Source organism: Pocillopora damicornis, chromosome 6, assembly GCF_964200805.1.
Source record: "Pocillopora damicornis chromosome 6, jaPocDami1.2, whole genome shotgun sequence".
Classification (NCBI taxonomy): domain Eukaryota; kingdom Metazoa; phylum Cnidaria; class Anthozoa; order Scleractinia; family Pocilloporidae; genus Pocillopora; species Pocillopora damicornis.
This window is the reverse complement of record NC_142675.1, coordinates 13,360,001-13,384,345: the sequence shown is the minus strand read 5'-3', so window position 1 is coordinate 13,384,345 and position 24,345 is coordinate 13,360,001. Positions and strand designations below refer to the sequence as shown.

The 24,345-nt window shown below is 38.4% G+C and overlaps 2 protein-coding genes, 1 long non-coding RNA gene and 1 pseudogene across 3 annotated transcripts; 2 read left to right on the top strand and 2 right to left on the bottom strand.

Moving 5' to 3' along the window:
• The first annotated feature begins 865 nt into the window (after positions 1 to 865).
• LOC149044072 (uncharacterized) lies at positions 866 to 3,497 on the top strand. The gene is made up of 2 exons (XM_089208734.1): positions 866 to 1,310; positions 2,554 to 3,497. The coding sequence occupies exons 1-2, from the start codon at positions 866 to 868 to the stop codon at positions 2,613 to 2,615; spliced, it is 507 nt and encodes a 168-aa protein (XP_089064860.1). The 3' UTR covers positions 2,616 to 3,497.
• A 5,666-nt stretch (positions 3,498 to 9,163) lies between these two features.
• Positions 9,164 to 10,767, bottom strand: LOC149044071 (uncharacterized). Its single transcript, XM_089209971.1, has 2 exons — positions 10,093 to 10,767; positions 9,164 to 9,794 (listed from the first exon to the last, which is right to left on the bottom strand). Exons 1-2 carry the CDS (start codon positions 10,765 to 10,767, stop codon positions 9,705 to 9,707), a joined length of 765 nt encoding a protein of 254 aa, XP_089066097.1. The 3' UTR covers positions 9,164 to 9,704.
• A 134-nt stretch (positions 10,768 to 10,901) lies between these two features.
• Positions 10,902 to 14,213, top strand: LOC149044070 (uncharacterized). Its single transcript, XR_016187416.1, has 2 exons — positions 10,902 to 13,348; positions 13,634 to 14,213. It is a non-coding gene; the product is annotated as an uncharacterized LOC149044070 (long non-coding RNA).
• A 2,321-nt stretch (positions 14,214 to 16,534) lies between these two features.
• Positions 16,535 to 19,884, bottom strand: LOC149044069 (uncharacterized; annotated as a pseudogene).
• Between the last annotated feature and the right edge of the window lie 4,461 nt (positions 19,885 to 24,345).

Below are 24,345 nucleotides of genomic sequence, written 5' to 3'. Positions count from 1 at the left end.
TTGTAAAGACTCTGGACAGTACCAAGGGCATTACGGAGAGTTTCAATTGCAGTCATGGTATCCTGAAGAGCCAAATTTAAAAGATGACCATAACAATGTACATATATTCCGAGAGGTGAACATTCCTTCATACGCGTAGCAAGGCCCTTGCAAATCCCACTCATGTTCGCAGCGCCATCAAAGCATTCGGCAATACTGTTTTCCAACCTTAAATCCAGCCTATTTATGGCTATTTTTGCGAGTTTGTACAGAACTCCTCCCTCGGTAGAAGCAGTGGGAAAGAAACCAACGAAATTTCTTTTGTTCATCCATGATGATCCCAAAGTAACCACTCTTCCTTACTTCTGTCGTGATTCTTTCAAGCACAAGGTCTGACACTATTGCAAGTAGCTCATTTTGGATGGTGGGTGATGTCCACAAAGCATGCAGCTGGAGCTGCGCCTGGAGTTTTGACTGCAGCCATGGTAAGTCTTTGCATCGTGGAGATTGGGCATGGCTTCGAGGTAGTAAGACGTGCCGTTCCGCGCTCTGCTCGAAAAGTATCTAAAATGGCTTCAAAGTTTTTAGTATGAGTATTCTGCGCTCAGGAAAGAAGCTTAAAGTTCAGTCTACCATGTCGGCGGAAAACGTTGCGGAGCTGAGTCGCCTGGTGAAAAGTCTTGCAGAAAAAATCGATAAGTTGGAAGCTTCGAGCCAAAGTCGCCATGATACTATCTTAACGAAGCTGACAACGCTTGAAACTACAACGAGCGAATTATCCGCAGGTTTAGAAGAGATGAACCAAGAAATGGAAGCAGTGAAACAAACCTTGCAGAAGAAAGCTGATTTAGTACAAGTGGAACTACTTGAGAAGAAATTAGAAGAAATGGAGAATCGTTCTAAGAGAAATAATATTGTTATTTGGAACATTCCAGAAGGTGCCGAAAAAGACTCGTCCTGCTTAGCGCTTGTAACTTCGATCTTGACGGAACACATGGGCCTAGAGGAGATAGAAGTAATGCGGGCCCACCGCACAAATATCAAACAAAGGCAAAGTCCTACAAGTGGTGCAACTCTACCTAGGCCAGTTCACGTATATTTATTAAAATATACCGCCAAGGAATACATCTTGCGTAATGCGGCCTCTAAGTTAAGAGAGAATCCTTTCCATGAAGCAAATCTATACATTTCAGACGACGTATCAAAATCTGTGAGGGAGCAGCGCAAAAAGCTTAAAGAGAGGCACCTGAATGAAATCCGTAGTCGAGAAGATGTCCAATTCGCCTATATTCCTTGGAGCGTACCGGCCAGGATCATTTTTAAATTGAATGGTGAGTCAAAACTTAAGTCCTTCTACCTGCAAGCTGAAAATGCCAACACCAGCTAAACCGACTACTGGACTTGATCGCGTATTGCTTTACTATCAAATATACTATCTTTGCTCTAGAACTGTCTACAATATTTTAAGATGAATTATCTAGCTCTTCATTTAATTTCACGAATTCGAAGGCCGCTCTTTGTTAATCTTTTTTTTTTTGACAAATGATAAAATACATTTATAGGAAGCCATAATTACTGTCAGTCATGTTATTAAGTTAATATTTATCGGTTTGGAGCGAGTGCGGCTGAAGGGGAGAGAAAGGATGCTACACTCCTTCAGGAGGAAAGATGAAAATTTGAAATTTGATATTATTTTCCAAGCTAAATTATTTACTATGTGTTTATATTTTTGTGCCAGTGTTTTCGTTTCTTTGTGTAGAGCGATGCAAATAATTATTCAAAGGTGTGTTATAAGGCAAATGGTCTTCCAGGTTTTTTCCGTACCAAATAAGAAAAATCATAGCAGAAATGAGTGATTTTAGAATGCTTTCATTAAATGTTAGAGGCTTGAGCAATTTTAAGAAACGACGCGCAATTTTTGCATGGTGCAGAAAACAAAATGCAAATATTATTTTTCTTCAAGAAACGCATTCAACTGGAAACAATGAGAAACAATGGAAAGCTGAATGGGGTGCCCCTCTGGAGCTCGCTCATGGGAGTAGTGGTTCAAGGGGTGTTGCAATACTCTTTCGAAAGGGGTTTGATTGCAAGATAATTAAAAAAGTCATTGATCCCAATGGGAGATATATTAGTATTGAAGTTCAAATCAATGATGAAAAATATTTTTTAGTGAATGTTTACGGTCCAAACAATGATAATCAAGCTGTGCAATTCTATGATCATTTAATTGACGTTCTAAGGAAAGAAGGTCTTGCTTATGAAGATAAAATAATAATAGGTGGTGACTTCAATTGTCCCATTAATCCGCTACTGGACAAAAAAGGTGGGATACTGGTATTAAGGAAGAAAGTTGTTGAACGCATTGAAGAATTACAAACAACATTTAATTTGCATGATGTATGGCGTGTAAAAAATCCCCAAGCAAAAAGCTTTACATGGTCCCAAAAATCTCCATTTATTTTTTGTAGATTAGATTATTGGCTCATCTCAAATTCACTTCAGGACTTGATTAAAGATGTCAACATCATTGCAGCAATAAGGTCTGATCACTCAGCAATTTTCTTACATCTACAGGAAATCGAAGAATGTCAGCGAGGCCCGGGGTTTTGGAAAATGAATACTTCCTTATTGACTGATGAAAATTTTGTTCAAAAGATGAAAGAAAAGCTAGACCAATGGAAAAAAGAGGGGGAGGAATTTTCAGATGTGAGAGTTGCTTGGGATTGGATTAAATATAAAGTCAGACTCTTTTGCATAAATTACTCAAAAGAAGTAGCTAAGACCAAAAGGGAGAGAGAAGAAATGCTGCAAAGAAAATTGCAAATTGCTCAAGCACAGTTTCAGCAGGCCCCCTGTGAGGAGGTCGAAAAAATTCTTGATGAATGCAAAGCGGACTTGGAAAATTTTTATGAGGAAAAGGCTAATGGATTAATTGTGCGTGCCAGGGCGAGGTGGCATGAATACGGAGAAAAGAGTACTAAATATTTTTTGAGTTTAGAAAAGAGAAATTACACCAGGAAACACATAAGAAAGCTCTGTTTAAGTGGAGTCATTACTAAAAACTATCAAAAAATATTGGATTCCGCTACGGAGTATTACAAGAACTTATATAGTAGCAAATTGAAGGTAGACCAATCTGACTCATTACATCACTTTCTTGGAAATTCGAATATTCCACGACTATCGCAAGAGGAAAGATTAAGCTGCGAGGGTCAAATAACCATAGAGGAATGTGTTAAAGCACTTGATACCTTTGACACGGGGAAGACGCCTGGAAATGATGGAATTCCTTTTGAATTTTATAAAATTTTCTGGAATTCTGTTGGTGAATTAATGACTGAAGTTTTTAATCATTGTTTTGAGCTAGGGCAAATGTCAAATTCTCAAAAGCAGGCGATCATCACCTTGATCGACAAAAAAGGAAGGGACAGGATGTTTTTGGAAAATTGGAGACCAATCTCGTTGATTAATGTCGACTCAAAAATCGCAACTAAGGTCATCGCAAATAGAATAAAAAATGTTCTTTCCTCTGTAATCCATGCAAATCAATCCGGTTTTATGAAGGGTAGGTTTATTGGGGAAACAGCTCGTTCAATCTTAGACATTATCGCTCATACTGAATCACTACAGTTACCAGGTGTTTTACTGTTTATTGATTTTGAAAAAGCTTTTGACTCCATAGAACATGAATTTCTTTATAAAGCATTAGAGTGTTTTAATTTCGGACCCTCCTTCATGAAGTGGATTCAAACGTTTTACAATAACCTCTCAGGTTGTATTCTTAATAATGGTTTTTTCTCTTCTCCTTTTCAACTAGAAAGGGGTGTTAGGCAGGGAGACCCTCTGTCGCCTTATTTATTTTTAATTGCCATTGAAATTATGGCGATATCTATAAGAACAAATGAGAATATTGAAGGCATAAAAATCGGGGAAGATGAAACTAGGTCTCTGTTGTACGCCGACGACATGACAGCTACTCTAGCAAATATTTCATCAGTCGAAAAAGTAATACAAATCCTTAATGACTTCGAAAAATGTTCTGGCTTAAAAATGAACCTTTCTAAAACCAAAGCTATGTGGGTTGGAAAAAACAAAAATTCTTTAGAAACACCTCTGGACCTTGAGTGGTGTACAGGTGTTAAGACCCTAGGTATTCACTTCTCCTGTGATCAAGAACAAGTTATAAAACAAAATTTCCAGGATAGATTAAATGAAGTTCAAAAAATGATTAATTTATGGAAACTCAGAGGTCTCTCCCTATTTGGCAAAGTAACAATAATTAAATCTTTCCTAATCCCAAAATTATTATATGTTTCCTCAATAATAGAAACCCCACCCGAAATTATTAAACAGATGGAGAAAATGATCTACAAATTTTTGTGGAAAGGCCCTGATAAAGTCACAAGGCTTTCTGTGATAAATACTTTAGAGAATGGTGGACTGAATCTCACAGACCTTGAGCTACATATTAAAGCATTAAGATTGTCCTGGATTCCGCGTCTCATAGATGAGAAGGAAGGGCCCTGGATTTCTTATCTCAAATACAACTTAAAAAAATACGGAGGATGTTTTCTTTTTAGATGTAACTATGATGTAAATGATCTTGACTTAAGTCTTAGTAAGTTTTACTTACAGCTTCTAAGATGGTGGGCGGATTTTAGATGCTCCTTTTCTGATGTGAATTATTCTCAAAATGTAATTTGGAATAATAAGGATATACGAATTAATAATAAACCTGTTTTTTATAAAACATACTTTGACAAGGGCATAACTTATTTGAATGATTTACAGTTCGATGTTGACAATGTGCGTTCTTATGAATTCTTTAAGCAAAAAGGACTTAAAGGGCATGTAAACCCAAAAAACGTTCATTTTCTTTTCACATAGATGTTTAGTAAATATATCAAGTACACCGAAGGTGCCATTAGTTTTTTCTCAAAAGTCCATTTTCACTTTGAAAAAGCTCTTCCAAATTCGAAACATTCGCCATTTTGAATGGCGCCATCTTTCTTGTGACGTCACGGGTGGAACCTACAAAGTTTCGTTTAATAATCGCGTAAGACACGGAGTCTTTTCCACAGCCGTTGTTTGCCGGTCTCGTCACGATTTTTTACTTACAGTTTGCTTCAATATACTCAGTTTTTTCATAATGGTAAAGCGTTGTGTCGTCCAGTTTTGTACTGATTCAAACAAAACTGGGCATACAACGCAAATATTTCCAAATGACGCAAATTTGAAGCCACAATTTGTGAAACTTGTTCAAATGAAAATAGCGGATTTCGTCGAGCCGTTCGAACATTCTGTTGTTTGTAGCAGTCATTTTTCTTCCTGGTGTTGTACCTACAATTCAGGCCCTTCCAGAAGCAAATTATTCGGAACTATAAACAGCTAACTGTAGTACTGTCTTATTAAATCAATGACAGAAACAACTCAAGCAAATCGATCTCAAAATGTAACGAAACAGATGAAACGGAAAACATTTAGCTTACTTGTTTCCGGTGTGATTCTCTGTGCCTTACTGCTGCCTGTACGTGTAATAGGCCGTCTCTAGCACCCAGAAATCGAGGCAAATTGACTAAAAACCTGGATACTCAGTGATACAACTTGTCTGGGTTTCAGACCCTCGCTCCTCTACTTTTTGCCACAATTGCCCGATTTCGGTACAACAAACACTTTCACGAGTTGTCGGCATTGGTCGACAAGTTCCACACTCGTACCTTTGACAATTTTATATAAAACACCCTCGGAAGCTCAGCGGGTTTAAAAAATTTCTGTTGCATTCTTTTAGATTGTGCCCTTGCTTTATTGGATTTTCATATCAAATACAAGTAAATCACACAGTAAATTAGATACCAGTCCGAGTTTCCGAGGAGGTCGCATCGCTGTCAACACTGTGTTCGTGCGGATCGCTTCGGTGAACCCTACGCAGCTCATATTGTTAAGGACGTGGCCCAGACTCTCCTAAAGATTATAGACCATCCCCATCGCCGTCATATACTAAGCTTAGGGCATTCAAGTCGCTATCTTCTGAAAAACATCTTCGAACTACCGCTACTTACGCGAGCTACCACACCAGTTCTGCTAGGGAATATGTGTTGCGTAATATTTTAGTTCCACCGCTTACGTCACGACTCTCGCTATTGTTTTTACCGGAAATGGAATTTCAGTTGAAAATGCCGATTTTCTCCTAAAATAAGTCGAATTGGACAAAACGAATTTCAGATTCGTTCTCTACGAGAATTTTTACATAGTATGAGAAAAACATGTATTTTTGGGTTTACATGCCCTTTAACACTAATTTCCTGACTTGGACAGCCTTGAGATCTTCTATTATTAATATGAAATCAAAACGCTCCTGCCCCATCCCCACAGCGGGTAATCTCGATCCTATGAATTTTGATTATAAGTCTAAATCTTTTAATGCATATACTGCAAAGTGTAAACAGTTTTATTCTACGATGATAACAAGTAAAGCGAGAATCCCGAATGGCTTTAAAAAGTTGACAGCGGATTTTGAGCTTTCAAATGCGCAGGAAGTTTTCTCTATTCCTTATCTTGTTGCGAGCGAAACGTATGTTTGGTCTTTTCAATACAGAGTATTGAATTTCATTTTGTTTACAAACGATAAATTGTTCAAAATAGGGTTAAGTGATTCGGACAAGTGTTCTTTTTGTGGAACCTATACGGAAGATCTGTACCACCTCTTCTTTAACTGCTCCTTTGTGCAAGCTTTCTGGAATGTATTTACAGTCTGGTGGTTTGATCTTAGTGGCGAATATTTAATTTTGTCTTTAAAAGATATTATGGTTGGCTTACTTCAGAGGAATGATCTGTTAAATTATTTGATAATTTTAGGGAAATTGACTATTTGGGAATGTAGAAAAAATAACACCTCTCCAATATTTAGATTGTTTTTGCACAAGGTTGAAGTTAAAAAACAAGTTGAAGAAATAATTGCTATAAGAAACAGAAAGCTTCGCGATTTTCAAATTAGATGGGAATTTCTCATATAATTTTGTGTTTGCCCTTTTTTTAAGGAAAAGAATGGAAGACCAATGCATAAACTTAGATCTCATATTCTTCCTTGTTTATTAGTTTATTGTAGTTTATTTTTGTTAGAGAATTAACTGGGCGTCACCATCGCCGGTTTGTGTCACTGTGCAATGTTAAAAGAAAATAGTACTTTTTGTATGTAATGGCATAATTAGTAGATTGTGTTGTTAATAGAGCTGGATACTGTAAGTAGTGTAATTATTAGTGACTGTAAGTAGTGTAATTATTAGTGACTGTAAGTAGAGTAATGTAAATAAGCATTGTAATTAGTGTAAGTGGTGTTTCATATTGTATCGTAAGCATTGTGTTTGTAATTTAAAAATAAAAATTAAAAAAAAAAAAAAAAAAAAGTCTTTGCATCGTAAATGAAGTAATTCTAGAAAGTTTTCTCTGTTTATATCTGAAACTTCCCAGATATCGTTTCGACTTTCATGGCCTCTAACAGCAATATTTTACATAGTAGTGAAAATCAAGCACTCGATTATCACTTGTAAATATTTCCTGTTAAATTTGACCTGCTCTTTATGTGCATTGCTTAGTTGCTGCAGAACACTGCTATTCTTTGTTTCTATTGCTTTGAACTGCAGCCACCTAGTCATGCAACTTACATGATTCTCACTTTGGCTGTGTTTTGTTAACTTTGATGACTTCTTCCAATTCTTGAAAACAAAAGATGCATCCTTTCCAAACTCTATGCAGGCTAAACATACAAACACGTCTTTTATGACATCGTGACTAAGCCACGGATTCTTTTTACACCAGTCAGGCTAGAATCGTCTAGTGAAAGACTCACTGCTGAACTTGGTGCCCGGATATTCGGGTAAAACAGGTTGTTTCGGTACCATTGTCGTCAACGTAGGTGATGTGGAGGACTCTGACTCTAGTTCGACAATCCTTCCGAGATCTGATTGAAAGCCTTTATCTATCGGGGTACTGGGCTCGCGAGGTTCCTGGACGTCTCTCATTGACGCATCAGGCTTAAGTGAATCTTGGTCGATTGATTCACGATCTGGCTGGATATTTGCAACAGATTCGAATGTTGATGAAATAGTACGTTATTCACTCTCTGGACTACATCCAACAAGCGATGCCTTCTGTGTCTGACCTGGAGATTCGACTGCTGCACTACTTTTAGAGAAGAAACCACTTAATTTCAGCTGTGACGATTCTACCACTGGCAGACATTTCACTTTTCGGCCGCTGTGAACAATTCGGGAATGAGCTTCTACATAGTCGGAGTCGAATTCTTTCTCGCATTCTTCACATTTCACACGGTATCGATATGATCTTTTACGAGACTTCGACAAAGACATACTTCAATCCACCAGATTACACGCACATGCACTCGAGAACTGACATAAATCAACATGGCCGTCAACTCATACGCAGTTCCAGTCCTAGCGCGGTCTTGATTATCACTCCCAGTCCCTCGGCAGAACTCATTGTTCTAACTCCGAGTAATAACAGCCATCCCGTGAAGTAGTACCGAGATCAGTTAGAAGATTAGGCGAGTTGCGGGACGAAAACAAATAAATCAAGATATTAAGTAATAAAATATTTTTTACTGTGTCTTTGCCCGAACGGTACATCAGTTTTGCCCGAATAATACTAATTTTTTTCCGAAAGGGGGGGCTGCAGCCCCTCCAGCCCCCCCGCCCCGTACGCTGATGGCTTCCTCAAATCATACATGTCCGTTTTCCCGCTGAAAATAAAAAAAAAATGGTCAAAGAAATGAGTTCAAAGTACACCATGGCTGAATATTTTCATACAAATCTACAGACAGATTCAATTGTTATTCTCACTCACGATTTTGTGCTTGTTGAGTTGGCCATTATCTGCGTTTAGCTAGTAAGAAGAGTAACTCACAAGTTAGGACGAATTTAAGGCAAAAAAGAACAGGAAATCGAGCTTAAAAGTCACCTGTATATTAACAATGAAATCAAAAGTAAGATTTCGAAAAGTAGCATTTGCTAGAGGTCACAAAAATGACCAAAACAGAAAACACTCACGTTTTCACTTTGGTGGCTTCTCAGTCATGCAGAAGCTGGTGTGAAAAAAGGCAAATAAGGCTTAAACATTTTGTTGTTAATTTATTGGTTAAAATTGTTAGACTGTACATGTTGAACATATGTTTATAACAAGTGTCTGAAATTTGTGTCTCACAAACTCTGCTACACCCAACAACCCTTGACCATGATAGGTTTATATGCATTTGTTTTTTAATCAGCTGATTGGGAGGGGTTGCTCCTCAAATTTCAAAAGGTAATGTCCAAGTTATTGCATATCATAACTGTTTCAAATTAAACAATTTCATAAGAAGATAAAGTTCTCTTTTCTTCAACACATCAGCTATGCAAAATAGTCTTGCAGGGTGGGAGGCTCAAGGTCAAAAAATGTTGAAGTATTGTTGCCATACAAGCAACTCAAAGCATTTTGCAGAAGTGCACAAACAATGTACATCTTTCCAATGCTGCTCATTCCTATCTTGAGATTCTTTTTAAAATCCATGAACTTGAAATATTCTATGATATCTCCAAGTAACCACTCTACAGACACCCTTACTGAACTCATTGAACTGTTGTATGCTTCCATCAAGGGAGTAAGGTGGGGGTTCCGGAATGGCCCCTGAAGAAGGACTCTTAGGGGGTAAGCAGGGTCACCATACAAACACATCAGTAGCCCTGTTGCTGAGTAGGCATTGGCTTCCAGGTTGTGAAGTAGCCCAGAATCATGCAACATCCCTGCATCATGCCTCCTACCCTCTAAAGTAAAGAAGAAAAACAAAGTGATAAACTTAAGGTACTTACTGCATTGATCAACCTACAGTTTCCTAATTTTAATATACAGCAACAGAGGTGATGGTAGTGATCTTTTATTCTTACATTTGCTCCAAACTTCTAAGATCAAGCAGTACTTTTTATATACTACCATATATAGGCAAATGACTTTTCATTAAATTTTAGCCATGTCCTTTAAAAAAAACTGCATCAGGTTATTCAAATCAATGCTACCCCTATTTTTGCAAACAGTATTAAAGTAATATTGTTCAATGGCACTTACACACAGGGCCAAACATATTGGCAATGAGCCATTAGGTATGGCAACCGACTGAAACTTGAGAGCATGTACTCTCTTGTGCCCATTGTAAACGATTCTCTGCATATCTCCTGGTTTGGAGATCGGTCGTACAGTACCATCAACAAAGCCAAAACGGTTGTCTAGAGCTGCTCCTTTTTCTGTGATGACATTGGCATATTGTTCAAGCAATCTGGGATGCAGTATAGTGTCATTCCACTGAGTGATTAACCGTTTTAGTAGCATGCACAGTCCTTCCATTCCATCGCATATAGTCCTCTGTGGACATTTGAAAGTGGGTGGAATCCCGAGTACTTCTCTTAGTGTAGGAAGATCTCTTTTCTCTACGCGAAATGCTGCTTTGCATTCGGCTTCATCTATGTTTTCGAGGTCGAACGGACCATAACTGTCCCAAGGAAAATCTGGTTTGCTTGACTGATTGTTTTCCCATAAAACGAGAAATTCATCATCGGAAAGTAAATTTTCAGCATAACACAACAGTGTTAATTCTCTCGTTTCTTTAAAAGAAGTCTTTTTTTTTCTTTGGAAAGCTACTCCGTCGCCGTCTGAATGAACAGTTGAATTTGGCGGGAGGCGACGGCTACATCCGTCCCAGCTTCTCTCTGCCACTCCAGTCGCTGTCGCCCCGAAAACTTCCATTGCTTAAGTTCCCTAATGTCCATTTGAGTCCATTGCTTAAGTTTTCCTAGCCACGGCCCAATTAGACGGGGTTCTGGCAATTTTATCTCACAAGCGCGCTGTTAAGCACATGGTTAGCGTAAATAATTGTCGTTTCCGGTTTTCGAATTCAAGAGCAGTTTTTGAGAGTCTGTTTCTGTAACCTTCCTGGATATTTCCTGTTAAATTCATTGAGGTTCAGTCTCGGAATTTCATAAGCGATTATGAATGATAGATTCGTATCGGCACCATAATTTAGGGAAATTTTGTCAACACCTTAACAGTCTACAATTCGCGAACCATTTTTGTAACTTGTTTGGATATTCTCTTTTGAAGTCATGAAGTCACACCCTCGAATTTCAATAGTAATTAAGAACAACAAATCCGTATATATAGCACAAGTGAAGCACATTTTAAACTTTCATACGATTGTAGGAAACTATACTTAATTAACTCTCGATAAATTGGCGTGACATAATTCGTTGATTATTTTATTACTTTGTTGCCCCAAAAGCCCGGCTTGTGACTCTGGAGGTACTGCACTTGATATATTTGATACACGAGGCACCCTTCAAGTAGGAAGGTTAGAATAAAATTGCTTTTATGACCATATATTGCACTCGGTTTACATAGGTATATAATTACTTAAAAAATATCTATTATAGCAGTACTCAGAAGCATAGACATGTAGGCAATATGCTTCTGCTTTATTTTACTGTAAGGGGTTTCTTTTTACGTAACATGTATCCATCCTTTTAATTTCCTCCATAACCTGCATGCAAATAATTGAATTTTATGCTTTAATTCAAGATTAAAAAGAAGTCTTGCAGAGTTCTCATTCCAGATTGAATTCAGGTGAAAACATTAGTAAACAAACATATGCTTCTCCTGAATCTTTAATTTTATTGCTCTGGTTTTTTCCACAAACCCTATTTTATATCTCTGTGTGACAGCTAATGATTAAAACCTCAGTGAATAGATATGCCATATTTTAATATTTTTTTAAATTCCATCTTTATGTTTTTGGCACCGACTTTCTTAAAAGTTTGGAGAATTTGGAATTGGATCAACCAATAATCCCCTCATTGATATAGTTCTTAATTCTTATTACTTGTCTGCTTTATATCATACTAATAATGTAAGGAGAAATTCTTTCCAGGTCACCAGTTGGACTTGACCTTTAACTCCCAAGATCTCAGCAGTAATTCTCCTTACTATATCCTATACAGTTCTCGTGATGTTAGTTTGGAGGATTTAGTATTGGATCATCTTATAATCCCCTAACTGATTTTTTTTTTATTCTCATAACTTGTCTGCTTGATATTGTTTTCATATTGTGAGGAGAAATTCTGTCTTGGTCACTTATAGGAGTTAAAGGGTTAAAATGGGGGACTTCATTATGTTGTAATGATTAAAATATTCGTATGTTTTATAATGTAACAAAAAAATGTGAGGAGAACCTGATGTTATGAAACACTTGCAATGGAAAAACCTGTTGCATGTGTACCTATCATTGTATAGGTGTCTTTAAAAAGGTGTTTTTTTTAACACAAGGCAACCTCCAGGGTGGAAGAGTAGAAGACCATAGAATGATGTTTACTTGGCATTTGTACCTAGTGCAATCATATATTCAAGCAGTACTTTACCTGATTACATGATGTCTTTAACCCTTTACATCCCAATATCAGAATGCATATTCTCCACACTGTGTTCTATATATTTCCTAATGTGCTGGCAAGGAGAATTTGTTTAACAATCACGAGGTTCTTCAGTTGATAATCATTTCCTTTATTCTCATGACCCTAATGTGTGACTCAGGGGTGGTATTGAAAGGAGAAATTAGATGCTAGTCACTCTCAGGGACTAAAGTGTTATTAACTGTACACATTTTCATGTATATGCTCCTCGCATTTGTTAGCAACAATAGCTAAGATTGTTAGGAAAGCAAACAAACAAGTGAACAGAAGACAGTGAAATGAGGGAAACTGTAAACTTTACCATGTGATAGAAAAAACATCACAGAATACTTAAGAGGGGAAACTTGAATTGTGCTAGCTAATTTCCTCTATTGCTGTTCATGCTTTTGATCAAATGAGATTTAACCCTTTAACTCCCAGTTCAAATTTGTAATTCTCTTTACTGTCAACTGTACAATTCTTATAATGTTAGTTCTAAGAATTTAGCATTGGATCAACTAATTATCCCCAAATTTATATTTTTCTTTATTCTCATCACTTATCTGGTTGATATTATATTGATATTGTTAGGACAAATTCTTCCTTGGTCACTCATGGAAGTCAAAGGGTTAATCAGTTGTAGGGTTTGCCTGCAATGTGTCAAATTGCCAGTGTGGACTTCATTCTTCTCAGATGTCAGCTGGTAAAAGATAGATACTTAAAATAGCCGTCCATAAGAAAAAGTACACATCATTAAAAAAAATCACACTGAAGTGGTGGCATGATTGATTTGTGATATTTAGAATGAAGGAAGTAGCAAAAACATATGGAGCTTTTTCCTGTTCACCAGTAAGTTAATTGGATTTTGGATTCTACATTCAAACTGGGTGAGTTTAAATTTTTTCTTATCATGCTTCATTAAGGTTTGTTTACCTGGAAAGGTAATTGTTATTATAGCTTCACAGATGTGTTTGCTACAATCACAATTAACATTCATAACAAAGTTTCATTTAACATAGAATGTATCAAGAACTCTCTTCCTTTCTCTTCAATACCATTTACTATTCCTGGAGCACAATTAAAGGTAGTAGGTTATTTAAAAAAATTATAACTTTTGACTCAGGTAATTATTTGAATATGTGAGTAACATTTCGTATTTTCACATGTAACAGGATGATCAAGCTGACAATAGCCTCAAAAAGGATTGAATTCCACTGTAAGAATTAGGTGACTAATTTGGAAACTTGAGCACTTGGTAATTACACCTTGGCTTGCAATTCTGATGATTACAGTTTGCTGAGGTAATTGAAATGTTAGTTCCCAAGCAGGAACCTTCCACTTGACCTGTATAGTCATGTGCTTTGAGATAACTTTAGAAAAATGCATTTGTGTTGGCAGAACTATTGTAGATACAGTACCACCTAGAGACAAAAATAAGAGATTTCCTGTAAGCATGAACATCTGGAAGAAGTTATGGTGGTAAATGACCCTTCTTTTGTCAGGATGTATAGGGTCTGATGATTGTAATGTATATCTTTTAGCTTTCAAACTTTCAAATTTGTATTAGTTGTAGCTGTTTACCGTATCTATTCTCTGTACCTTAAGCCCTCAAAAGTTGAAGCAGGCAAGTCAATAACCTGACTTCCTTTGTTTGGAATTGTGTGATTATATAATTTCGCTGTGTAAGTTACCATACTGTAACATGTAATATTATTATTTAGATTGCATTTAATACACTAGCTCAAGCTTTCATTAATGCATGGTGTTTCTCACCAATGGTCCTGCCCAAACTGAACATCAAAATAAGGAATTGGTCACAAGATATGCAAGTTTAAAAGGGTGGGAATCTGGAAAAACAAGGATCTTCCTTTAATTAGGACTGAAATTGATGGTGGCCCTCTTATTTTAATTCATGTTTTTAATTTGACCTGCCTCTTCCCCTGTAATGTTTAGGGCACATAGATGAAGAGAAAATTTTTTTGTATTTTAATGCATGAAAGTTAAATTACCAGTAACTGGCATCCACATAGTCACACAAAACAAGAATGTAAAGTTTTAGCTTAGTAGGTTAAAAAATTAAAATATATGAGTTTTGCAGACCATGTCTGACTTTTTATCCTGGCTCTGGATATTTATTCAAATAACAGTCACTATCAGTCTCATTCACTCTCACTTTCCACTGAGCTTGTGAAAAGATGATAATATCATTATTTCTCCAAACGAAGAAAGGAAAGCCTGCCCTCTTACCACGGATAGTTCTGTTGGGCGTCATCAGTACAAATCTGGTATAATTTTTGCATGAAGGTGATTGTTCCATGGGAGGCTAACCTTAAAAATTAGTTGTGAAAATTTCTTGAACCTGTCGTTTTACATCTTGAATGTTTGACTCAATTTTACCTCCCTAACCTAAACTGAATACATAGAAACATGAAATTTATTTGTTCTCCTTTTAAAGTGTGCATCAAAATTTTGAAGTCATCACAGGCTTAATCTATGGGTTTACAGGAAATCTGCATGTGCATGTGTTTTTTTCATTAATACACATTTCTTTTTCAAAGAATTTTGTTTATCCAGCCTGTGCTGAATTCTGATTTTTCAACTGAATTTTTTTAAAAAATATTTTTAGATCTCCTAGTCCAGTTAATATTATTGTAATTCAAATAATTACATCAAATCTTGCAGATGTTTGGCACATTTTTCCTCTGATCCTCCTAACATTTTACCATGTGAAGGGACTGGTATTGGCTATAAAACTATAGTCAAATTAAAGTTTTTGGCACAACATACGCATCACGTTTTTGTAATAGAATATTGTATCCTTAAAACTAGTTTATCAGAATAAGAATGAGTTACCAGGCACAAGTATGGCTTACAAGATGATAGTTCCCAGGTTTGAAAAAAGTCACTGCCTACTTAAATCGTCAGTTCCTTGCCCTGACAGCCCAGCCTTATCACAACATTGTCAACAGGAGTGATTAACAAATTATTGATACAGACAAGTGGGCCTATTCCCACAGACATCCTCCTCAATCCTGTTAGCTTACTATGGACGGGCATTTCAAACAGGTGTATATGCCACAAAACTTTTTACATATCAATAAAATGTATTATTGCATTTCATGTTAACATGTTGCAACAACTCCACCTCCCAATAAATTCAATTATTTGCAACCATAAGAAAATACCATCTAAAACTTTTCAACCTATTTAATACGGGTGACCCTAAAAGCTGGAACAGTGGAATAGCGGAATAGCGGAATAGCGGAATAGCGGAATAGCGGAATGGCAGAATGGTGGAATGGTAGAATGGTGGAATGGTAGAATGGTGGAATGGTAGAATGGTGGAATGGTAGAATGGTGGAATGGTAGAATGGTGGAATGGTGGAATGGTGGAATGGTGGAATAATGGAATGGCGGAATGGCGGAATGGCGGAATGGTGGAATGGTGGAATGGTGGAATGGTGGAATGGTGGAATGGTGGAATGGTGGAATGGTGGAATGGCGGAATGGCGGAATGGCGGAATGGCGGAATGGCGGAATGGTGGAATGGTGGAATGGTGGAATGGCGGAATGGTGGAATGGCGGAATGGCGGAATGGCGGAATGGCGGAATGGCGGAAAATGACCCCAAATCCTAAAACATGGAACGGCGGAAAATGACCCCAAATCCTAAAACACGGAACGGCGGAAAATGACCTCATATCCTAAAACATGGAACGGCGGAAAATGACCCCAAATCCAAAAACACAGAACGGATGTCAGGGCATGTTGCACAAATTTTGTACAAAGACACCAAGCGCTTGGCTCATTAATCTCCACGACGATAACGCGCGTGACTAAAATTAAGTGCTCGAACCCGACGAACTCGAAACCCCCGCTTACTCGAACAAGACCCAATTTCCCTTGGATTTGACCCCATTTTTTCCAGTCATTTGCTAGCAGCAAAAAAAAAGACGGCATGGCGGAAAAATACCCCAAAGCCTAAAAGATGGAATTATAGGCAAGGCCAAAGGATCAAGAGAGCCAAATAAAAATTAAGTGTACCCACACTAATTTCCCTTTAGGAGGATAACTTCCGCGGATATTAAGTCAACACCGGAAAAAATATCTTTGCTCGTAATAATGTTTAATATCATGCTGTGGATGTCCATTAACTAATTTATCAACCTCTCTTTTTTGAGTAAAATTGACATTAGGCCTGTCAGGGTTTGACTTTGTCCACATGCAGTGATGCAATCATTAGCGTTGACTTACTTCTTGTTAACGCAATCTTAACTAAAACTTCGACATTATCAGTGAAAATATATCGAGCTTAAATCAACGAGGAATACCATTATCTAATATTAACGGGACCTGTCAATGTCAGTCATCTTAACACAGGTTTCACCAACTAATCCTAATAATAATAATAATGAGTGAATTTTAGACAAAATATGCTACGCGGTTGCTTAATTTAAAACTGAGAATGATGTTGATTTAAAAAAACTGGAAATAATTTCAGCAATAACTAACATTAACGAGACCTGTCTACGAATCGTGTTCACACAGGTTTCGTCTTATAACATAAACAATGGTCGACTCAAGCGAAAACGTTTGCTACAATTGCTTACATAAAAACACAAACTCCGGGGTATTTGAAATACTATTACTTTTCTATCATTATAAACCAAACTGAGCCGAGCGGGCTTGAAAAGTACTGCATTTCCTCGAATAAGCGCCCGAGCGCTCATCTAAATTTTTGGCTAAAAGAAGGGGCTCTTATAAGGAGAGAACTTAATCGAGGGGGGCACTTAATAGGAGATTATGAACCTGCACTGATTGTGCTGTAGTTGAGTCTGAAGGCGTTTGGAGCGAGCGCTTATTCGAGAAAATACGGCAATTATGGCCTCGTAGTCACTATTGCGCAGACTGTTCATAGACCGAACTCGCTTCGTAAATGCCGAAGATGAATATCATCGATCACCTCCTTGTCAGCATCCGTTACTTCCACCGACGGATAATACTTTTTGCCGTGGGCGTTGCGAATGCAGGACAATTTTGGGTGATAATGCACTGGTTCCGGCTTGATGGACATCTTCAGCTCACCAGCACCATTAGAGATTAGCCGGAGTTCCAGTCGTGCGAGAACAAAGTCCCAAGGTGTTGGAAGAACAACTTCCGTTTCGCCTTTCTGGGGTATGGGACGGATGTTTTGCCGACACGCATAACATCTGTAAACTCTCGAGTTCTTGAGCCATTTAACTTTGAAGGTATTAGTGTTAAGTGTTGGTTTCGGAGGGGTAGGAACTCTTTCTGTGTATTTCCTAGTTGAACGCTTGGACTGGCGATTACGTTTTCTTTTCCGTTCGGCTTCTCCAGGTTTCCCACCGACTGTCTTTGGCATGTTCTTGCAAGCGCATTTGGTCAGATTCTTGTTCTTAGCCTTTGCATTATTGATCGAGCCTTCTTCCAGTTGTAAAAATGCCTCCATTGAAATTTCATGAACTCTCCTATTAATCTTCTCCTTTTGGGCGTGCGACTTCCCGATGTAGGTGGAGAAGGGAACATGAAGCTTGGAACTGTATTGCTGCCTTATCTTGAAAGGACCCTCATCCACAATAACCCTTTCGCAATTCCTTTCCTCCTCTTTAGAAATAGATTTTAGCAAGTCAACTACTTCAGTCCAGGCGAGTTTTCTTTCCCCGTACATCTGCCCTTTTCGTGCTTTTATCCGCTGATGTTTGGACTCTGCTGCGTTGTTGTAAAAAAAGGCTTCCCCTAGGCCAGTACGTTTTCTAACGGGGGGAAATCATCTTCTTCTTCATGTCTTCCGCAACGTGTGCGACAAAGTACTTGTGGAATTCTGCTGTGCTTGAATCGGAGAGTGCTGTACCCCTTGATGTTTTTTCTCTTGAATTCCACACGTTTTCCAAACTCTCAAGTTTAGCATCAAAGTCCATGCATCCTTCGGAATCGATGAGCCCTTTTTCATGGTTGGCATCAGACCCAAATATGTCACGTAGAAAAGCTGTAAGGTACTCTGATGAGATTCCTAACGAGCGAAGCTTCCTTTTACAGTCCTCTACCACGTGACGTTTGCAAGCAAGCCATGTTGCAACAGGAAGATAAGGACTCATTCCCTTCTCAACGGCATCTTCTCGGTCTGACCCTATAAATCGTATGTTTCTAGTGCCGTTTTCAAGTCCTGTAAGTGTGGCTCCAAAGTAGCTGAAGGTGTCGCTATCCTTTCTCGTGTGTATTAGTGTTGGCCCAAGTAAAAGAGGGGGGTTTTCAGTTCTCCTGTCGTCCAGCAGCAGATGCCTATAGGTTGTAGGTGTCACACAGAAGTCGCCAATGTTGAAACAATGTTGAGTTGTGTCGATGGAGAGCACTGAAAATTTTTCAGTTGTATTGGCACAAAACCGCTTAACACCCTGAACTTGCCTATCAGAAGCCAAAACGCATGCCGGACTAGCTGCAACTTGCAGGCGTCGAATATAAACTTTTCCCGTTTCCTCCTCTTCTTTTGATTTGAGGGTTAGGTCGTATAACTCGTCTTGACTTCGAACTTCTCTTCCCTTATATTTTGCGTTCTCCACCTGCTTTCTATTTCTGGGAACATCTGAGACACTGCAAACCTTGAGTAGTCCCCCAGCCTCTTCAAACACTTTGGACGGAGGAGCAGAACCTTTCACCTTTCCCTTGATGCTCTCCAAAACTCCAGGTTTGGTGCAAGTAAAAGCTTTCTCGGACTTAGAATTGCCGTGTGGTTTGGTCGTGATCGCATGTGGTTTTCCGCTGAAACTGTACTGTAAAAGTACGAATCGCTCGGGCGTAAAGCTGTGCCCACTATATCTGAGTATTTCATAAGCTCTTCTGCGGAAATCAGGATGTTGTACGTGCGTCCAATACGTTCTCTTGAGAATAACTGTGGAGCGTTTGCAATCTTCTGGTTTTGTTTTGGATATCCAGCGGATTTCCGGATTCTTGTCTTCGTAATACGCAACAACATGAGTTCCATCGTTTTTGTAGACTCCAAGGCCATCTGCTTTCCAGTCGTCTGGGTTTCGAAAATACGGCGATTTTTTATCAATGATGAAAATTTTGTTTTCTTGACACTTTACGGGTGGTTTCGAAGCAACTTTATCTTCAGGAGGATCTAGTAATAGCCGTGCAATGTCGCTGTTTGACATTAATCTCTGAGGCCATTCCACCATTACACCATTCCACCATTCCACCATTCCACCATTCCACCATTCCACCGTTCCAGCTTTTAGGGTCACCCTTAATACAGCCAATAAAAAAAAACTCAACTTCTAAACTTAAGGGAAAACTTGATTGAAGTTTGGAATTGATTTCTGTGAATGTAAAAATGAAATCCAGGTATTAGCTCAAGTTTTCTTAAAGACGCCCACATTACATGCAGTTACAGCAGAGATTATTGGATTAAGGGCCTCTTCATATGAGCCCGGTAACCGGGCTGGCCCGGTTACCGGGACGAATTTTGTCGTCTGTTCATATGGGAAATTTCAGCCCGGTTACCGGGATGAAAAAGAGTCGAAAAGGGCGCGAAACGTGGACTGAGGCCCTGGGAACGAGTTTGAGCATGCGTAGTTGAAAAATTTTCATCCCGGTAACCGGGCTGGAGTGTTCATATGGGAAAATATTTCATCCCGGTTACCGAGATCTCGGTTTCTACAACCGAGATCTCGGTAACCGGGCTGGCCCGCCTTCTCATATGAACACATCGAAATTTTTACAAAGGAAATAGGAGTGAGGCGAGATCTCGGTAACCGGGCTAGCCCGGTCAACCGGGCTCATATGAAGAGGCCCTAAGTAACAGAAAAAATCTCAAAGAGACGTCGTTTATTTCCAGCCAGAGGACAATCATGAAACATGAAACATGAAACATGAAACAAGAGTAGCCAAAAGCGAAAAAGTTTTAAAAAATTACACAGGTTTAAACACGATTTGAAAATTACTTTTTTTGTTAATTTTCTACGCTAAACAGAGGAGGTTGAAACGTTGGGGAAAAACGGTGGGGTGAGCATTCATGCCTGGTAACTTCAAGAGAAGATATCAGAGAAGCTCATACGATTCTGGCGTATTGTTTTACTGACTCACCGTGCTCACTGCACGTATACACCTCAATCCACCAATAATGTCATAGCGCAAAGTGGTTTACTATCGTTTCTTTCAATTTTGGCTTATTTTCCCAAACCGAAATTATAAGTCACGCTCAATAGAATATAATTTCAACTGATGCTGACATCATGCGCTTCATCTCAAGAAGAAAACACTCCCTATCTTCGAAAATATTTCATTTAAAATTATTTTATTTCTATTTACTTATTTATTTAATTTTAAGGGAGTTCTTACATAGGGTTAACCTCCAAACTTCCTTTTCTAGAAGTATCTTTTTTTTTTAGTTTTTAATCTGTATACATAGTTTGTTTCTAGAATAAATAAAGTATGCATGTATGTATGTATGTATGTAAAATTTGGTCACAACATCAAGAACAACGACGAAGGTCGTAAGCTGTCTGGAGATACCGCTGACTAGCATGTGTGTAGATGTGAGAACATCGTTCCCAGGTTCCAGACTTCGTTAATTCTTCCTTACCTCCCCACTCCCCGAACTGGTCTTTCAATCCATCGAAGAAACTCTTCTACAGCCAGTACTGAAGACTTTTATTACAGTTTTTATTCAGTATAACGTAGGACTGGAAAATAAACTAACAAAAACTCCGCTTTTAGGCTTGGCTAAGTCTATATATTATCAAGAACCAACTAAAAATATGCAAAGGAATTATCAAGGGAAGCACTGTCATTGTCGGGCAGCCTGTAACAAACACCACAGAGAACATAAAGGTGTTTTATGCGAAAATAAATCCAAAGGAATTCTATGGCAGCAATTCCAAATCTAATCTACACTTAGCCACAAGGGTGTTAACTGTAAAGAATGCCACTCCACCACCCATTCTGTCATGCCTGTCAAGTCGGATAGTAGGGTTGTACCCTGAAATTTGTCAACAATCACTGCAGATGCGATGCGATACGATGATGTTGAGCCAGGTTTCAGTGACTGCAAAAACATCAAACTCGTTCTCCGTCATCATTTGACAAAACCACTCTAAGAACGATACAGAGTGCAAACTAAAAAAGTTAAAGCAGCCTCTGCGTGGTTCAAAGAATAAACAAACTTAAAACACCATATCCAAAAACAGTTAAATAGCCCAATAACCGCTCTATATGCCTCCAAACTAACCTCTGTCATCGTATATTAACATAACATAAAACCTCACCTCTAACTGGAGGCTACAATAACACTAAAAACAAACACTAGAACAAAAATTTAAATGAATAGGGAGAGAATGAAATTACAGTTGAACCCCGATAACTCAAACCCTTGGTAACTCGAATTCCCTGCTAACTTGAAGCAAAACTGATTTCCCTTGGATTCGCCTTATCAAAACCGTACTAACTCGCAGTAATTTTTACTTCCTTTCAGGTATTTTTCTTTGTAAATCTACCCTCAATAACTTAAAGTCAATTTCCGCTTTTTGCGGATTAATGAGCCATAACGTTTTGCACTGGAGGATTGCATTTAATCCCATTTATACTTATGACAAATTGACCGTTGTCAGTATCACACGTATGTCAATATCGTATGTCTGAAAACAAACAGTTTTGACAGTTCTTCCAGGTGAAGAGAAATAATGGCATGTAATCTATAATCGATCTGTTGTTTGTCATTACATGTCAATCTTGCCCAGTTCATTCTTGATAACAATAAAATGTTTCCTCTTTCCCTAAAAATTCAATGTGCATGGCACTTGGATCCCTTCTTCATCACCCTGGTTCACAGCCTTTCCAGTAACTACTGCAGGGCAGGAGTTTTGCTTATCGACCAGAAAAAAATTAGAAAACGATCTATGCAAATCGCCCAGTCTTTCCTTTCATCAAATGTCCACCACCTAGCCAGCTTTCGTAACACTCACAGCATAGTTTTCAACAATATTTTGTGGTTTTCATACTACTGCCAACTCCTCAAAAAGTTTTCGAGACCATATATCTTGATACTTTTTACTTTCTCCCTCAGCACAGCAATTTCACCTTTTAATTCCTAAACGATGTAGTTTCACCATAGCCTGACCAGCTGCTTCTTTTACAGTCGATGCAATGGTTTCCTTGAAGTCCTGTTATTTCAAATAGCTGTGTCTTTAGAAAGCGATTGACATGAAAGTCAATCTGAAACTAGATAAAATCAGTCAATTTACATTTAAAAAATCGGAGACACACGAAACACGTGTGATATGATATGCTAATCATCAATTGAACGATGTTGAAACAACAAAAAAAGGACAGGAAGCTTTTAGCCCATCTTCTTTTGAAGTTTTTAAATTTTCTGTCAGCCTGGAGAAAGGACAAAGCAATTAAGAAGCCATGGAATGAGCTTACAAACGGAGAGCTCATAAATATCTTGCATAGATTTTATGTCAAGGCTTGCTCACATGACGGAAATTATTACAGCTGTGATTCAATGAAAGCAGTTCGTGCTGGCCCGGGTAGGTGTTTAAATAAGCAAAACATAAGCTTTAGTATCGTTGCTGATAGAGATCTTATGCTCGCAGATACGCTCAATGCTCACCTAATCGGTAACTGAAGAACAGCTCTCCGCCACTGACAGTCGGCTAGCTGTCAGCCGACAGTTGTTCAGTATCCCCCTTGATGTCTGTCAATCATACGATTGGAAATTATTGCGATTCTGTTTCAATGAGGAGAGTGTTAGTAAGTTAGTAAGCTAGAAAAAATTTTTCCAAAATAGACCTTTTAGAGTAATTCTAAGTTGACTTAAAGATATGTCTTTAAGAAACTGAAAAACTGAAATTTCCTTTTTGAAAGTGATATTAGAAATTAGCCACTCTAATTTATTAGAGGACGATTACCATGGCGGCGCACGGCGGTTCCACAGATAGTCAAGAGAGTTTAGACATTTCTAGGCATGGAAATGACTCCCCACCTTCTTCTTTACCCACGCTGGATAAGGACTACAATCTTATAGGTCATTTAAAGGCAAACAAAACCAAGTTCTCGTGGTTAGGATCATTTGAACAACTCCTTAAATTCGCTGAAGAACAACTTGGTTTGAATCGCGAATCAATGAAGGTGTCCGAGAATGAAACTAAGAAGACTATCAAGACAGAGCGAGTTATCCTCAACTGGTTTTACTCGACAGGAACATTACAAGTTCAAGGTCCACAAGCGGCTAACTTTAAAGGTTTCTTAACTAAATTACTGGGCGCTGAAAGCAACAACGAAAACGCGATTCTTCGCCCTTCCCAGCATAATGCCAGTTCACAAGAAGCCAACTTGACGTTCGCCGACAACCCGGAGACGGAGCGTTTTCCCCACGAAACCGTGCCTTTCTCTGTTTTCACTGAAGAAATAAAGAACATCTGGTCCGAAGTCAAAGCCATCCGCGAAAAACTTGTTGAACCTCATCAGCTCAAAGAAAACGAGAAGGAAAGAAATGGTAATCAAGAAATTCACACCTTGCAACAAAAGAATCAAGATCTACAGAATGAAATTTGCATGTTGAAAGACCAGCTCAGAGAGCAAAACAACATGCTTAAAAATATCTCTGAGGAGAGAGATTCTTTCAGAACCGCTCTTCAAATCATGACGAAAGAAATAAATGCTCATAAGAAGAAAGATCTTCCATCACAACCTGTCTCTGCTGACCCTGACGCTGTTGGTCAACTCAACAAAACACGCGGCGTAACAGAAGAAGCTCGAGGAGCACCAAGTCGTCATCAAATGCAGAAGATTCACATTCTGGTGCTAATAACAACAACGAGCATGCAAGAAAACCAGTAACCGTTATTGCAGGTGACTCGATCATC